The 18,048-nt window shown below is 44.4% G+C and overlaps 1 protein-coding gene and 1 non-coding gene across 2 annotated transcripts; one reads left to right on the top strand and one right to left on the bottom strand.

Moving 5' to 3' along the window:
* The first annotated feature begins 697 nt into the window (after nt 1–697).
* LOC141932743 (U6atac minor spliceosomal RNA) lies at nt 698–825 on the top strand. The gene has a single exon (XR_012625906.1). It is a non-coding gene; the product is annotated as a U6atac minor spliceosomal RNA (small nuclear RNA).
* A 1,329-nt stretch (nt 826–2,154) lies between these two features.
* Nucleotides 2,155–16,770, bottom strand: WDR5 (WD repeat domain 5). The gene is made up of 14 exons (XM_074846254.1): nt 16,626–16,770; nt 14,863–15,052; nt 13,870–13,978; nt 12,441–12,514; nt 11,435–11,524; nt 10,668–10,757; nt 9,385–9,468; nt 8,219–8,274; nt 8,051–8,097; nt 7,192–7,267; nt 5,740–5,773; nt 4,906–4,980; nt 4,232–4,319; nt 2,155–3,248 (listed from the first exon to the last, which is right to left on the bottom strand). The coding sequence occupies exons 2-14, from the start codon at nt 14,941–14,943 to the stop codon at nt 3,148–3,150; spliced, it is 1,005 nt and encodes a 334-aa protein (XP_074702355.1). The 5' UTR covers nt 14,944–15,052; nt 16,626–16,770; the 3' UTR covers nt 2,155–3,147.
* Between the last annotated feature and the right edge of the window lie 1,278 nt (nt 16,771–18,048).

Raw genomic sequence — 18,048 nt, 5'->3', positions numbered from 1 at the left:
CTTGTCATAAGCCCTGATGCAATTCAGAGAGATTTTTCAGCCCAGGGGCACCGGGAACACGTTAGGAAGCGGCCGTCCTCCCCTGACTGCGAAAAATTGGATTAGCAAATCCCCCGGTACACTCGTGTTCCCATTTAAACCTTCGGGATACCCAGCAAGACGGCTAAACCCTGCGCAGATTAGACGGGTTCGCCCACAAATCCTGCTTTAGAGCTCAGCCCTACGGGAGGCAGAGCTCGGGGAACCCCCCTACCCCTCCCACACACCCCCCTGACACCCCCGGGCTCCGCTCCGCATCCGCCCGAGCCGGGACTCGAACCCAGCACCTCAGTTCCGCCATTAACGAGGCGAAAGCAGAAGTGCCCCGCCCGCCCCCCCCCCGGTAATCGCGCGCGCTGATTGGGTGCGCGCCCGTCCGTCAGGGCGGTGAGCAGTCGCAGAGGATCACGGTCTGCGCTCTGATTGGCTGAAGGCGATGAATATATTAAGTGCCCTGCAAAAAGCACCCGTCTCTGCTACTTTAACGGGGTTTTCGGGGTTCTTATGTACTCGTACGTGGAACTAGGGTAACCTGACCTGTGGGTATCAGAAAGAGGTGTCAAATGGAGAAGGAAGAAAAGACGAATGTCTCTCACTCGGTCCTAAAAGAAGCGGTTTGATGGAGGCTTAAGTAGCAGCGAGTGCGCCACGCAGCAGCGTGTTGTATGAAAGGAGAGAAGGTTAGCACTCCCCTTGATAAGGATGGAAGAGGCCCCAGTGGCCTGTACAACACGCATACGGTTAAGGCACTGCCACCTACTTCGTGGCATCTAACCATGTTTTTTCGGGTAAAGAACCATCTTCCTCCGTTTTCTTTCTTTACCCAAATTCTCCTTTTCCCTCAGCCCAAGAGCGCCCAGTCCCCGGGGACAGCTCACTGCCCCTCAGCAGGTTACAACAGGCTCCAGCCCCCACCAGCCTGCACCCAGCACCAGCAAAGCTGCATCTCTGGCCCTCGCACAAGCCGTGTTTTCAGTACTGCGCTCTAGGAGATCAGCTAATCCTGGCCGTCAAACCACCTCTGACACGCCAGGCTGGATATAATTACAGCTAAGTAGAGCTCATGCTGATTCCCAGGTTGGATACGAGGGACTTACAGTGTTTACAAAGGACAGCCCTTCACATCAGGGCTCTTCAGTCTGGGAGAAAATATCCCTGTTCAAGAGATTTCCTCTGGATAGCTGGGAACCATCTCCCTTCTCCACAGCTCTCGGGCTCAGAGGGCAGGAAAAGCCATAGCACAGCCGGGCAAGCAAAGCCACTCACACACACACGGTTACATGGGAAGTACTATGCCACAAAACATTTTGAATCTATGTAAAAATGCTTTTCTGGGGTAATATACCAGCTTCTCCACACTGGTGAAGCAGCACGGCCACATCTTGCAATTGAAATGTTTCATTGGCCTGTGAGAAAGACTGAGAAAAAAAAAAAAATCATGAAGCTAAGAAATTGATTATTTCAGCAGTGACGCTCACTAAGTCCAGAGACACAGTGTCCTTTCCTGGGGGTAATGAAAAAATCTCAAAAGACAGTGATATTATTAATAGCCATTTTAGCACCAGCTCAACATGAACTCTATATTTTAAAAAGAAAAGTTATACCTCATGTCTTGCAGCTGTCGGCTTCACTAAGGGTAAAGCAAGGCAGTCTCCAAGCAGCCACTAGAGGAGAGGTTTGTACTGTAACTGATTTTCAGTTATTATGAAGCACAGAAGGTTGATACCAAAAAAAAAAAAAAGGATTTTTGCTTCATCAGGAACAAAACTTTACAGCAGAACCCTTTGGGTGCAATAAATTTGTGCCTCCACACAACTCTTAACCAGTACAAGCAAACTCCTGGGCCTGTCCCTTAGCTGAAGGTCTCGGGCAGGGTTTGTACCGATGCTGTCCCTGCTGAGGACAAGTTCAGTGCTCTCACTTTCTTTAAACAAATTTTGGCTTGAGTTATGCCCCTCTTTTCTTTCTCCACAACAGATATAAAGCACCACACTGCTCCTCCTCCCCTCCTCACTCAAGGGAGCTGCTACAGAAATACTGGTTTCTAAAGGTGTTTTTAAGGGAGGCGTCTTTGGACACAGATACTTCACATTAGTACACTCTTAACCACAAGCATACACATAAAATCCCACCTTTTTATTATGGCATATGGTATTTTTTTTTGATGTGTAAATACCACATGGGTATGACAAAAAGGGAAAGAAATACCAATGCTGAAATAGATACAGAGTCATGCCATTATCAATACAGCTTCATACGATGGATTTTCAAGATACAAAAGTCTGGGGTTTTTTTCTCTTTACATTGAAATAACTTTACAGTGTTCTGTGAGCTTGCTTTATAACCAGAAGAGAAAAAAATTAAAATATGCCGAGAACAACTACAAGCAGGATTCATTTTAATGGTTAACAGAAGAACTGTAACTTTGCTCTAGAACAGCATCTATTAAACACACGTAACAAGAGGTAAGCAACTATACAGAAGGTAAGAGGAGATTTCACCACAGGAGTCAAGTCAGGGGCAGGAAAAGGGAAATCTGGAACTGCATGGTTTTATTTGGTCACAAAGTTTGAGCTGAGTGTTTAAAATGAAGCACCCTTAAAGATGCAGTACTCCTATTTAAAACAATACAGAAACTTCCCAAGAGACTAGAAGCTACATTCTGGAAAAAAAAAAATAAAAAATTCGACATTTAAAAAAAATTCCACACATCTCTAGGCTTGTGACTTCACTTACTGTTACAAAGTAGACTGGCAGCTCTTCCTTAAGCAGCAACAGTGCCCAAAAGTAATGCCACCATAAAGTACAGTATCTTTGGGGTGTCCAATACAAGGCTGACACTTCTAACACGATGTCAGAATGATCCATTTGTCTGCCAAAAGATTAGGCAAGAAAAGGAGACACTGCATCTTTTTTTTTTTTTTCCACCACGTTGCCCGGTTCTAGCAAAGAGCTAAGACGTTTTCTTTGGGCCAAGACTAACAGAAACCACTTTATCAAATATTCTTCAGGTTTCCTGCCAAACTGGATTTATTATTCTCATGTGGTTTTTTAATATTTTTTTAAAAACATTTTTTCCTGACAGTCTCTAAAGTGATACTGGAACGTTTAACAGTCACTCTTCCACAGTTTAATTGTTTTGTCATTTTCTAGTGCCGCTGATGCAATGATGTTTTCTGTTGGGTGACAAGCTGTTGAGATTACAACATCTAAGCAAAAAGAAAAGATATACAAATATCATTATTTACAGCAATGAAATCTGGTTCATAGCAGGCATTTCTGAAAATGAATGTGTATTGCTACTGCATTTTAGAACAGCATAGCCAAGGTACTATTTCTTTGTAGCAGAATTACAAACGCATTATTCATAAATATTTTCCAACTACTGCTTCTCTGTGAGAGGAAATACTAGCAAAAAAAAATTGAGAGTAGTAGATGGAAAGTGCTTGACAGGTTTCAAAACGTGAGAACTCTCTAGATTCCAGTTCTTGCTTACTTCACAGGCAAAACCTGTGGCATATTATGTCAGACAGATAATTAAAACCCAGTTCAGTTTTTTCTTTCCATGTAAGGTATTTCCAACATCCTATTCAATGCTTAGATAGCACTTCATCTTCAGAACCTTGCCCTAGCCTGAAGATGAAAACCTGCTGCCACTTACAGTCCAAGTCAATGGTCCTGCAAAGGAATAAGTGTGCCTAGATTCACAGCACAGTTCCTTCTAGTCCTGCTCTTACAAGACTCAGGCTGAAGTATCCATCAGGTGACATCTCAACACGTGCTCAACTCTGCCTTCAAGAACAGGCATCCGTACAGCCTTTTACAAACAGCAGGACTACATCAGTCCCTATCCCTTCAAGAGCTGCAGCTTTGGAAGGTGTTAATAGGCAACTCAAAGTCACTAATGTTATGAGTCACTTAAGTATCTCGACCAGTTCTGAACTCAAGGAAATCTCTTTTGTAAGCTGATGTCAAAGTTCTCACCGTGAAAGAATAAACACTTGCAATGCCCATAAAAAACCCTTCATAAAAAGGAGCGAACTCCTAGGGTTCAATTAAGCTTCAGCCAGTCAAGAATTTATAGGTCTGACAGTCAAAACTAAACATCAGAGAGAAAATACTCAAGCGAAGCCCTCATTACAAGATGATGTGAGGGATATTGCATCAATAAAAACAAAGTCCTCTTCCACACCTGTGTGTCCTTGTAATTTCTGTACAATCTCTTTTGTCTGAAGGTTCCAAATATAAACCAGGTTGTCTTCTGAACCAGACACGATCCACTGGAGGGGCAGAGAAAAAAAAAGAAAAAAGAGTCAATCTTTCTCCACATCTATATCTAACTGCTACTATTCAGCAAACATTTCATTGTCATCGTATGAAAGGGAACTTCCAACACTACAGGGCTGCTTGATGCGGCTCACTCTCTCTCAGCCTCTATTCAGTGCATACAGGCAGTGCAAAGCTTTGTTCCATCCAGCGTATGCCAGAGGAGGAAAACTAACAGATAAAAAGTGCTCAGGTGGTTCTGTGTTAAGACTTAATCTCTGTTGATGCGTTCTGTCACACCGACCTACCATCTGATGGCCAATTGCCGGTGGCTACAGCGAACTGATAGGCAAGCAGCCACTCTCCTGCTGTAGGTAAGTCCTTCCCTACTGACACAGAGGCAGGAGCTTGCGATGGGACAGCAGGCCCAGAGCAGTGCTCAGAGGGACATTCCTAGGACACTCTCTTATCCCACTGCACTACAGCACCTGTGAACCAGCACCCGCCAAAGAGGTTTCCATCCTCAAACCACTGTTTCTTCTACAGAGAAAAGCAGTAAAACCCACACATGTGTAAAAAACATCTTAAATAAACACTAACCTTTCCACCAGTAACGGAGAAATTTGCAAATATGCAGTACTTCTCATTTTTGTGTCCTGTGTATGTCTTCAGGCACTGAAAGTGAGGAGCCACAAGACATTAGTACAGCTGGGAGGTAGTTTTCTCAGTCAAGGACAAACTCTTGGCAGAAGAGACTAAATAAAATATCTGCCTGTGTTTCCCACCCTGCCAGCTTATCTAGAGGATGCAGAGGGCATCTCTAGAACACTAAACAATTTTGGACGAGGGAGGGGAAAAAAACCCCTAAATTTGTCACATTGCCACAGGGAAAGAGAGCAACAGTCATTTACTGTTCATAAAGAGAAAAATGCAGAAATATAGCTTTACTTAATGTCTCAGGGCTATGCAGGAGCCAAATCTTTTTTTTTTTTTAATCCCCAAAGGCATCTTTAGTCATGTAGAACAGTTTGGGTTGGGAGCTGTACAGTACATCTAGTCCACCCCCCCACAATAAGCAGGGACGTCTTCAATGACATCAGGTTGCTCAGAGCCCCCTCCAACCTGACCTTGAATGTTTCCAGGGATGAAGCATCTACCACCTCTCTGGGCAGCTTGTTCCAGTGTTTCAGCACCCCCACTGTAAAAAATGTCATCCTAATACCTACTATATCTACCCTCCTTTAGTTTAAAACCATTACCCCTTGTCCTATTGCAACAGGCCCTGCTAAAAGTTAGTAGCCCTTTATCAGAGAGGACAAACACTTTTTTCTAAAGTATTTATAAAATGTTAAGCACGTTTAAAAAGCACATATGAAATCCAGATTTTCCTATAAGCTTACTTAAGTCTACACAGCGAGAGAGGATTGTTTTTACCTTTCCTTTGCTGTAGTCCCAAAGTTTAAGAGTGCTAGAAAACAAGAGAAAAGCAAAGATTTTAGTTGTTGGGCGTTTTTCATCCGACAATTTCCTAAGAGCAGAAAAAGTTTCTCCATACCGAAGTTCTTTAAGTCTACGTGGATCACTGTAGCCTGGCTTCGGAACACAGCATTAGTTAACCCCCAAGTATCAATTTTACTGCCATGCCATTCATATTCTCCACCATAAAAAAGGGTGTATTTAAGTATTTCCCCATACCTGCAAGTTTCTTTATAAATAATGACCAGACAACTAAGGAAACGATAGGCAGGATAACAGACAGGTTACAGTGACAGAGGATAAGGTGGTTTGGCAGACATGCCCCAACTCCCAATGCATCCAAAAGACTCATACAGATTTCATTAGACATCAGGGTGAGAAACCCACTAGAATCAGGGATGGCCCTACAAACTACCCCCTTTCCCCCAGCTGGTTTAAAATCAAATCCTGCTGAAAGTAGATACAGACCAAAGCACGCCCATGCCGCCCTAATTCTTCCACTTGCAGTCCTGCACCAGGGTGTTTCAGGGGAGCAAACACTGGGCTGAGGCATCCTCAACCTGTTCAAGCCTAAGCCAGTGCTGAGCAAGTGACTAAGCACGCTACTGAATACAGTCTGGACGTGAAGCAAGTCACTTGTTTCAGGCAAGCACTAGACTCTTGCAACTAGGCCTGACAGACCAAGCCAGCCCCGTGTACATCCAGACACAGACTATCTGTACTGATAGCCAGGCTACTGTCACAGCTTGTGAGATAGTCCCCTTTGTCCTCCCCGGGGAGCCTAACCTGGGTTTTCTCTGCTTTTTATTACTAGTTGAAAAAGGCAGGCAACAGTCTGTGGTATCTTTTGTACAAAGATGCTCAGACAGGGAGGGCACCAACCTCACGGCCTAGGGAAGGAAGGTCTCAGGAAAGCAACAGCATCATTACCGTCTGAATGGAGACGACAGACCAGCTAATCCCTTCCTAATAGCTGCATGGAAATTCTCCAGGTGAATCATTCTCAACACAATCAGCCCACATGCACTGCTTTTATGCCTTACACGCAAAGTTATTTATATATTGCAGTCTTTTATAGGCCAGATTTTCTGACTCTGGATGTTACAAAAGAATCATATGATTCATGCAAGGAAGTGCTGAGGTTTTGAAAGGTACAAGAAGGAATGAATGGGTGCTGCAGTCACTAAGCAGTGCCAAGTCCCGCCTGTGCCATTAGCAAGCACACCACCTTGCAGGCTTTTCAAGCTTGACAGTATATCTGAACTTGTGTAGTATCACAACTAAATCCAGCTAAAGAGCAGCAAAATAAAGTTCTATCTGATACTCAAATGCTTCAAAGCCTGTGGGATTTGGGTTTGGTTTTGGGTTTTTTTTTTTTTCTGTTTTTTTTTTCTTTTTTTAAATACTTACTTGTCCAAAGTTGCAGCTAGTATGTATTTGCCATTTGGTGAGAATTTCACAAAAGACACAGGAGGGTTATCGTCATCTACAGCGAAAATAAAAGCAGTATTAAACAGTGCAGTTGTATTGTCTCATTGACAGAAGATTTCTTTTGACAATAATTTGTTAATTTGTCAATAATTTTGACAATAATTGCTTCACTGAAAGAAGCTTTCAGTTTTGTTCTCCCTTGGTACTTCAGGAAAGGGAAAGTTGTAGGAAAGGTGATTGTTTTCACTAATTTAAGAAAAGGATTTTACTCACAAACATTTTAAATAACCCTTTGTAACTAAACTTTCCTTCCTTGCATCAGCACTTACCAGAGCAAGACCGTATCTCTACGTTTTAAAAACCATTATATTAGAATTCATGCCACTGATGTGCAGTGCCATAACTTGTCTATATAATGCTTTATAAGAATATGAAGGACTAGTGAATATATACAGGTAGTTAGCTTTTATTAGCTATGTTCATAAGAAGCCTTCATGCATTTTGTGATAAAAAGGCAGCTTGTGTAGTCACAGATGACCTGTTTCCATAACATCCAAGAGCAGACCAACTTTGTGGTTGCAGTTTTGAACTGCTGCACAGCAAGCACTACACAGCTGAGTGGTACTGTACAACATTCAAAGCTTAAAACAAGTTTCCATTCACGTGAGAGGACAGTTCCTCTTATTGCAGTAGACAGGAGGACAGTGTACTAACAGAATGGTAGGAAGACAGTAAAATAGAGCTTAAGGAAGCCACTGTTCACTGCAGTGATGCAGAATATCTGCGTCACAACTTAACAGCGAAAAATGGAGCACAAGCAAGAAATATTCCTACTTACCAATCAGTGTTTTCAAGCACTGGCCTGATGCTGTATCCCAGATTCGACTATTAAAAATACACGAGAATCATTGCTATTGTTTTGTTTCAATTTTAACGTTACAAATACAAGCCTTTTTATAAATGCAAAAGGTTTGAACAGTGCTGCAGACAAGAAATAGCCACTTACCAGAGTCCATCATAGCTACTTGACACTATCAGGGACCCATCACGATTAAAATGCACCTGCAGTATTACAGAAGGGGAAAAATAACGTTACTGATGTTCTTAAAGATCAAATTTTTAAGCTCTACTGAAAGTACTTATCTTCCATCATTGACACTGAAATTCACGTGGATAGAAGCAGAAAGTCCACACAACACACAAACAACAGGCGTAAGTTTAGATAGGTAACACCAGCAAAATCAAGATTCTTTCCCCCCTGGTTTGTCTGGCGTAATTATAACGAGGGATGGATGTTAACTATAGCTGTTTATTCAAGCATCAGGGACTCGAATACATGTTTCTTCAGAAGCTAAGAAGAGATGAACACACAGATACTCTGTTCAGACAGCATTAGCTGCTCAAATAATAGTAGTATTGAACCTGGGGATAGTACCTTATTTTAAAGGCATGGAATTTAACCTTGTATGTAGCCACATATATGTTTTAAGGTCAATCTATTGCCTTGAACTACAACTTAAAATACTGTTATTTTAAAGAATAATTACTGCTAACGTACATTTGCAAGTGTGAAACATCTTCTACACAAGGCAGAACAATCATGTTACAACCAGCCATGGTGTGGCACATCTGAGGCTCAAATTTTTTCAGTTTTCTTCATTTCAAAAACATTTGAAAAAAAAAAAAAAAAAAAAAAAAAGAGTTGAACGCCTTCTGTTTTCCCTTCATTTGAATGGATATTGCTTTATTCCAAGATCCTTTCACCTATTAAATGAGATTTGAAACAGAGCATACTATGGAACTACCCTGCCCTGGACTTTAGTAATAGCTTGGAACAACACAAAAGCAACAGACGTACAGGTTGTTCTCTGAGCCTCAAGTGAACACAAATCTATGCCCCAGCATCAGACTGCTAGACTCAGGCACGACTGGCACACCACTATCCACTGCTCCCCACACTAACGCCCAGGACTAAAATCTACACTGATCTTAAAGAAAACACTGTTCATTTCATTCTCATTGGCAAATCCACCACAGCCCATCCACTACAGTGTGTAAGGGCTTGATAATAAGAGTTAGAGCACAAACCCACTTCTCTACAAAGAGGCAGGAGAGGAGCTCTGCTAAAGAAAATAAGCATGTTAGTGTGTTCATTTATTGGAAGGGACTTACAGCTGAAACTGGGTCAGAATGAGCAGGCAATGTCTTGAGGCACTTCCCTGTTTTCACATCCCATATCCTCACGCTTTCGTCAAACTGAAGATTGAAGAAATGCACAAGGTGGTTTAATGATGCACCTACTCGAGGCATGCCTACTCGAGGTGTTATAGCTTGACTAGATGCACGTGCCTTCCTCCAGCTGCACTGCAGCTGCATCAGAAAGCCTAGGACACAAGCACCACACAGGGCAAAAATAACAGACTGGGAACGTAGCTCCCTGAACTCTTCTTCTCCACGCAGGAAACCTGCATGTTGAGGATGGGTTAAGGGCTTGACTGTGTCCCCGAGCAATGAGAGCAGTGGCACTGCGCAGTTCATCTGACTACAAGTTGTTTGTGGAGGAAGACAGAGAATGGAAATGGTAAGGTGTTGTGACTGGTAACCCCTGCTCCCGACCCTCAGTAACATGGCTAGCGTAACTAATGCCATTTTATAAGGCAAGCAGCCAACTCTGTGACTGAGCGGGTCACATATTCATTCCCTTTCCCTCTTTATGAGGCCCTGAAGGCCCTGTGAAACAAGCAAACTGAACAGATTTCTTCTCCTCCCAACTGGCCTCAAGATTCCTGGGCACCAGGCCGATTACTCCCTTCCTCGACAGCCTTGAAGGTCCCAGGCACCCAGCCAACCCCAGTAGTGGTGATCGTCCCATCCCAGAACAGGGAAGTGTAACAGCACATGGAGCCCTGTCTACAAAATCAAACAGTTACAAGCCCTATGTGGGGAACCCGGACCAGAACTGCTGATGGACAGTGAGACTGTGACCCCCTCAGTAGCCAGGGACACCCCCATTATTGTCTGCTTCCTCCAAGGATTGAGTGACTCATTCTTTTATTTTATATGATTTTTGAGTCTAGATTACAATTATTATACTGATACAGCAAACCATGTATTAAGATCTGCAGAGTCCGGGTTGAAGTCATACTTTGAGTTAAGTTAGAATCTAGATGATTAGAAATTACAAGTTGTATCATAAATTCTGTATTACGCTACCTATAAGTTGTACTACCTTGATTCTGCTCGTAGAAATCCTGTGCCATTCTAATCAAATTCTGTGCTATACTAATCATAATATCCTGTTAAGAAAAAAAAGCTTTAATTGTAACTATGATTTAGTGACATCGTCATTCTACCAAGGATCCCTAAAAGAACCTGTCTGTCCCCTTAGTGTTGGGTGATAGGGGTGTGCAGTACTTGCTTTGCACAAAGGAAGAAAAAAAAAAAAAATCACTTACTGATCCAGAAACGATGAGGTTTGACTGAGGGTTGAAGTTGCAGCAGAAAACGTAGTTACTGTGCCCTTTCAATGTCTTTAAGCACTTACCCTGAAATAAGATTCAGCAGAGTTAAATATACAGCATCCTTCAGCACAATAAATGCATTCAGATAAGCTGCGTTAAGGTTAATCACTGTGCAGCACACAAAGAAACCGTCTCTAAGCCCAGATTTAGATGGGCAGAGGACCAGCTACAGCAAAACAACAGGAAAGAAAAAACCCCACATTTTTAATGACTGCAGCCAAGTTGCAAACCCTTTGGGCAACCCAGGAGAACCAAGCAATTTAACATACCTAATCAAAATTCAACTGAATTATCCAGTTCTCATTGTAATTGCAGAAAAGGAAGGGTGAGAGAAGCAAAACCAAGTGAAGCTATGATAAGAAGTTACAAAAAGGTTTCATCTGAGAGGCTGCTTTCAGAAATGAAGCCTGTGGTTGCATTGCCACCATAAGGCTTAAGCACTCTCAGAAGATAACCAGACTCCTCACGGTACCCATAAGCATCCTCCTCTTTCCAAAAACAGACAGTGTAATTCACTCATCCTCACAGCCCATTCAACCAGCAGCTCATTATAAGCAGGAAAGAGTATTACCCAAAGAGGAGCCAGTACTTAAAACTCTACCTTCTCCCATCACAGCACATCAAGGCTGCCTCTCAGAAGAACATGAGTTAAGATGCCAATGCGGGGGAGAAGGAAGGTAAATAATAGTTTCTGCCCTTACCGAGCTTACATCCCATATTTTGAGAGTTTTGTCATCAGAGGCAGAGACAAGAAGGTTGGAATCTGATGACCAAGCAACATCAGAGATACCCTAAAACAAAGGAAAACAATTCTCTTCTCAGCTCTGTTTGTTCACTGACACAGGAAAATGGAAAACACAGGCTGCATATTATATTCACAGCTGAAGCTTGAAAGAAAATTCAGCATTGAGAGTTGGAAATTCATTAATCTGACTGGGTTAAGAGCTCCTTTGACACTTATTCATTTTAGGCTAAGCCATATACTCTCCAAAAACATCAATGGCTTGTTCACACAGCTCTTACGCTGTGGCTACCAACACCCTTTCTTGGAATTCATAAACAGTATGCTATATAAACTAATCTGAATAAGTGGCTTCTCTTGAGGACAAATGGCTTGCTCTTTACAGCCTAAGTCCCTAAGGGCTGGAGAAGAACAAGATTCTACTGGTTTTTCTTTTGGTGAATCTTCATTTTTGCTTACAGAACTTCAGCATGTAAGAAACTTTAGAAAACAAAACCGAAGGGTTTGGGAGTTTGTGTTTTCTTTAGAACTTTTCAGAATGAGTAAGTGTTGTGTTTATGTAGGCAAACCCACAAGAAAAATTCAATCTCCTTAAAAGGCAAGCCATTCTGCTTCATATACAAAGGAAAGATGGAACTGGACACAGTTTACAGGGATTTTCACCCAAGAAGGCACTGCCCCATGGTGCTCCTGAAATGGATGGACTCAGGAAAATGGCTAGGCAGTGTGCATGCAGGTACTTCATTATCAGCCTGCACTTCACCCATATTTCCACCCTGACCTGGTGTTACTTCAACAATTCCAGTCCCAGGCTGTTGCACAGGACTGTATAAACAAAGAGGTACAAAACAAGACCGAAGAACAAACCTTCTACACAAGTCAAACTAAAGAAGAATGGAAATTTCTGGATAAGGAAAAGAAATCAAAATTCTTTAAAAGTAAATTCGTGATCTCCTCATACTTACCAGTTTATGGCCAGATATTGTTTTTTCAAACTTGCCATCATATGCTCCCCAAATTTTAATCAGTTTGTCAGCAGCTGGAAAAGAATGTGCCAGTTAAGGTATTAACAGCACTAACAGATACAGCTGAACCTTCCAGGTGGAAAGAAATGTGTTAACTACATCTCTGCAACCACTGGGTAGTTCTCCCTCCCCAAGCAGACCTAAGTGTATAAGGTAATATGTAACTGGTAAAGAACAGCTTCATACACGCCAAGCTGCAGCAGCTTAGATTACATAAACTGCCTGGAATGCACAGAGTCTCCAGCCGCTTTAGTTTCTCTGATGACAACTTGGGTTTCTACTTTTGTTTTAGATTGCCAGTGGTAAAAGTAGTACCATTCCATGAGGAGTGCTGAAACGCTTTTGCCCAAAAAGAACAAAAATTACACCACCAGCTGGACTGAATTAATGCCTGCAAAAACCCAAACATATTATCCATGTTAACTTGCAAAACACACCAGAGGAGAAGGTTGATATCTGGCAGAGGAGAGGGGGGAAGACTTTCATGAGAACACTCGAACATGAAAATTATTTTTTATTTGGTACACTCCACTGGCCTTGTTAAGGCTAACTGCAGTTAAGCCAAAGACCTAAGTCATTCCCATGTCTGGAAGATGTTTGAGTGGCCCTCACCGTCATATTCAGTAGTGTTCTTTTCAATTCCCCTCTCCTTTTATATATATATAAATATATATATCTATATATACAGATCCTCACTGGATCACTGAGGGTCATATACACGCATTTTCAAAGGAAATTTGTCAAGGAATGTTGACTACCAAAAAAATTTTAGGAAATACCGAAGCTGACAAGAAGAGGACTTGATCTACCACTTAAGTAGTAGTAAAGAGCAAGTAGTAAAATACTATTTATAATAACCTTCTGCACGTTTCACTGGGGTAATCAAAGGCTCTCACACTGACAGAAACATATGGCCAGTCCTCCACAGCACACGCTACAGTCCAGTCTCGTAGCACAAAGCTACCTTCCTTATTTCCCAGAGCTAAGCTTTTGCCTGCAGATACTGTAGACAAAGATTATTTTAAAAGCTTAAGCTATGTCTTCAGCGATACAGAAAAGCACAAGGGTTTCCTTTGCACAGGAAAAGAACCCCGGGTTTGCTTTTGCCCGTTTGCTCAGTAAAGAAAGCTGAACAGGTGAGGGCTCTCCAACTTGGCAACGCACAGAAGATCCAGTGTTCAAAGTAACGGAACTTAAAAAGCTTAAAGCGTATTATCTCAAAGGCTGACAGCTTTGGTATTGTTCCTTTCAAGAAAAGCCATGACACTACATCCCTCCTCTTTCTGATGAAGGTAACACTAAAGACAGGCAGCTCTCCAAGGCCCACATTTGCATGTTTTAGATGAGATAAAAATAAAGCAATACTTACAGGAGCTGGCTAGCCACTCTCCGTTAGGACTAAACTTTACTGATGAGACTGCCTTTGTATGTCCCGCTAACGTGAACTTTAGAGCATAGTTTGGTTTTACTGGTGCAGGCTGCAAGAAAAATATATACAAGTGAGTTGAATAAATTCCAAATTTAGTAGCTTGGTGACAAGCTCTCTATCAGACTGGGTCAGTACACAGTAACGGGCTGCACGGATGTTCACCATAGTAAAGAATCAGCGTTTACATTTTTTCCCACCCTCTCCAAATTCAAAAAATAACAAACCAAACCAAACCGCCTTGCTGTCTGGGGCCAGCAGTGCTTTACTGTTGCATGCATAACACCAGCTCATCCTTGGTATGAATTTCATGCAAGCCAGTAACAAACAGGTGAGAGTAATTCAACAGTCCAACCATAAAGTGCTGGGTAGATCAAAATAAGATTCTTGGTATTGATCTGTGTAGTGCTTTTAAGTGTTTGCAGTTTTCATCCTTATCATTAATTTAATCACAGGCCAATTCCTCCGTACCCCTTAAATACCTTTTTTTTTTTTTCCCTTTTCACCCTTTGTGAAGGCTTCACGGTTAGACAATAGTACCTCCTTTGAACATCTGCAGGCTTCAAAGAATCTGAATGACTGCTTCCCCACTTTGCAATTACGATCATAGATTCACCAATTCTCCAGTCACCTCTAGGCATTCCAAGGATACAACCAACCTGCCTTTCTAACGCTCCAAGTGACAAGAAGTATTTTGTTAGCAAGAGCTTCCACAAAACCAAAAAACCCTAGCGCTACAGAAGAGGCTGCACTCCATCCACTTTTCCCATAAAGTCCTCAGCACATTTACAGCTCAAGACAACAGCAGAAGCAAGAGATCTGGAGAAGATCTTAATCTATATGAGAATTCAATTCTCTAATTCTGGTTTGCCTGTTGAATATGCAGGTAGTTGCCATGTGTATTTACACGGATATTGTTGGGAGCCCCACACACACCTTGCTCTGATTGGTTGAGGAGGAAGGAGTAGATTGTGTTTTGGTGGATTCTGCATCTGGCTTCTTTTCTTCTGTTGCCATGGTTCTGAAGCTGGCAAATGAGACTTATGGTGCTTGAAGGGGAGAATGAATGTGCTGCTTCAAAAGGCAGCCCTCGCCACAGAGAGGAGAACCGCACTGAAATGAAAACCTGGAAGAAAAACAAAATATTCTCATTAGCTGTCAGAAAGATTCTCAGCAGCTAGAAGAATGAGATTAGCCTAACCACAGGTCGCCAGAATCCAGTAACAAAACCCATATTCTGTATGTTTAGCAACACAGCAGTATTTTAGGCCTTCACACCTACTAATGTGCAAGACCAAGAACCCAAGCCATGGCCTTTTATCAGTTCTTGGAAAGTTTTGCTCCACTCTGCTCCATTCCAAATGGCAATGAAGCAGAATAGCTTTTAGGTGTGGCAGGGTTTTCATATCATTCCCCAAAACACTTCTAAGAAGTACTCAGTACACAGTAAATACAACAGTTTGTACAAAAGGGGGAAGGAACAGTCCAAGGCCTTTTTTTTTCAGATTTATTAAGGTACAGAATACAAGATCATAACAAACACAAAAAATAACAGGCGTTTCCAAGCTTAAGAGCCTACCAGATTCCTTTCATCTCGGAATGCAAATATTTCAGTCTCACATTTCCCTCCTAAATGGTTTGAGCACCAAATCATACCCTCCTCCGCCCGAGACTTTCACCCACCTGAAAGCCACCCTTGTGTTAGTCCCACCAGACTCGCTTTCTGTAACAAAACCTGACAAAGTGCTGTGCCAGTATTTGGTAATCAGGGCTGATGCTGCAGAGGGAACAAATCTCCACTGCAGCTCAGCTACATTTCAGCTTAGTAACTGAATAACCTCCAGCTCATGCCGTTAAGGATTTGTCTTCAAAGTACGCTCGCAATGCCCCATCACCGCTACCATTCTTTCTGCGGGTGGCAGCAGATTTGGGAGCAAGAGCATTTGCTCTTCCAGCGCCTACTGGCATTCGAAGCATCTCTTCCTTGGGAGGGGAAGGGAGGGTGCAGAGCAAAGTGCTACCAGTTGCCTGTCTGCTTTAATAAGCCCTCTCCACAGCGTGGATAAATCACTGGTGGCAACAATAAGAAATTAAAGTTTTCTAACGCAAATCAGATCCTTTTCATCTGGAACTAATCTGGGAACTTCGGCGAGCAGGCGTCCTGCTGCCAGCGCTCGGCTCCGCCCGCCCCGCAGCATCCCCCCGCACAGACGCGGGCGCCAGCCCCCAGCTCCCACGCCCCGAGGGGGGTTGGCGGCGGGTCCCTGCAAACCGCCACGGCCTCCGCCGCCGGGCAGGCGGCCCCGACACACCCACAGCGCGGCCACCGGCGCCACGGCCCCGCTCGCCCTCGCCACGCTTTGGGCGAGGGGGAGGGGTGTGTGTGTGTGTGTGGAGTTCCCTGTGGGGACCCCGAAGTTTCGAGGGGGGGGGGTGGGGGGGGGTAGCCCCGCATGCACGCGCGCCGGCCCGGGGGGTCCCCGCGCGGGAAGGCGGAGGAGGGCGGGGGGGAGCCGCGAGGCCAGGCCGGGCTCGGCGCGCGCGTCCCCCGCGAGGAAAAGCGGGTAAGGGCGGGGGGGGACTCCGCGCGCTGCCTGAGGGGAGGCGGCGGCGCCGCGCGCGGGCAACGACAGTGCGGGAGCCCGGCGGTGAGGAGACAGGAGGGAACCGGCCCGCCCCAGCGCCTCTCGGTGACTTACCGGGGGAAGGGGGAGGGAAAGGGGGAACCGGCGGCGGCGGTGCCGCCACCTCCTCCTCCTCCTCCTCCGCGGCGAAGGAGGTGCGCGGCCGCGGGAGGGGAAAAGGGGGAGGGGGGGGGGGGGGAACGCGGCGGCGGCAGCAGCAGCTCCGGGGCCGCCAGGCGGGGGGAATGTGGGACGGCGCCTGCGCGGTGCGGGCCAAAGGCTGCACAATGCCGCTCTCTCCCGGGAGCGCTACGGCAAGGCCCGGCAGCCAAAAAGCAGCGCTCGGGCGCGCGCGGGTGGTGCCTTAAAGGGGCAGGCGCCGCCTTCGCTTGGGCCTTTCTCCCGCCCTCTTTCATTTTGCCGGGCTGAGTGGCAGCGGTCGGCGCGGGGGGGAGGCTCGGAGCTCCCTGTCGTGCTGTTCCTCCGCCACGGGTAAGGCCCCTGAGCTGCAGCCCTTGCTCTGGGTGGCTCTGTGGGGAGCGGGCATCGAAGGCAGCAGCAGCCTGGTGTGAGGTGTGGAGCGGGTCTGGTCAGGGCCCCATCCGGCCCTGAGGGACATTCCCGTGTAGCACAGATCACACTCGGCCCTGGTGGGCAGGTACAGGGCCAGTTAACACACCGGGATGGCTCTGCTCCCATGTGTTGCAGTTGTTCAAAAAGCGTTGAACCTGGCTGTGGCGGCCTCGTTGATGTCATTGGGTTGTAATGTGCAGGCCAGCCCCGTTGGAAGCACACACCAGTATCACAGATAAAAGCCGTTATGAAAAGACTCAAGCTAATTCGTAAGGCAGTAATGTATGTAATGCATGAGGCTGATGTATGAGCCATTTAACAACATCATATTTGCTTGAGTGAGACTGTATCTGGGGCGGTTTTCAGTGTACCAGTGTACAAGGGCCCTGACTCAGAAAAGTGTTTAATTTTGATTCATTAAGGCCAAACAGTCAACTTCAGCATGTGTTTAAGCACTTTTCTGGAGAGCAGTGTTTTTTCTGAACCACAACCCAACGCCGCACAGAACACGTTACAGTCTGCTTTCAGTTAAGAGGGAAGAAAAGGAGACACGTGTCGTTTACTGGCACTTTAACACAGGAAGATCTTTGGGCTCCAAAAATTCTAGTAGCAGTTGAGAAAGGGAAAAAAAAGCCGAAAAAAACCTGTGGTACAGTGAAGCCAAGGCACTTCTGCAGCCTGGAAACCCGCAGCAGAAGTCTGGAGAATTAACCCTGCCCTCTAAACTCAGGGAAGTAAAACACGGTTACAAGAGCCGCACAGTCCCCAGAACAGTATTAGGAAACTAATCCAGTTGTGTTCCTGTTGCCAATTCTTCCAAATGGTTTTGGCTTAAAGTTTTTACTTTTTTAAAAAATAAATATGAAATAAAATGAGAGAGCACAAATCAAATCAGCAGTATAATGCTATGTATTTGTATCCCTTT

This window comes from Strix aluco, chromosome 20, assembly GCF_031877795.1.
Source record: "Strix aluco isolate bStrAlu1 chromosome 20, bStrAlu1.hap1, whole genome shotgun sequence".
In the NCBI taxonomy this organism is placed as follows: Eukaryota; Metazoa; Chordata; class Aves; order Strigiformes; family Strigidae; genus Strix; species Strix aluco.
This window is presented reverse-complemented; position numbering and strand designations above follow the sequence as displayed.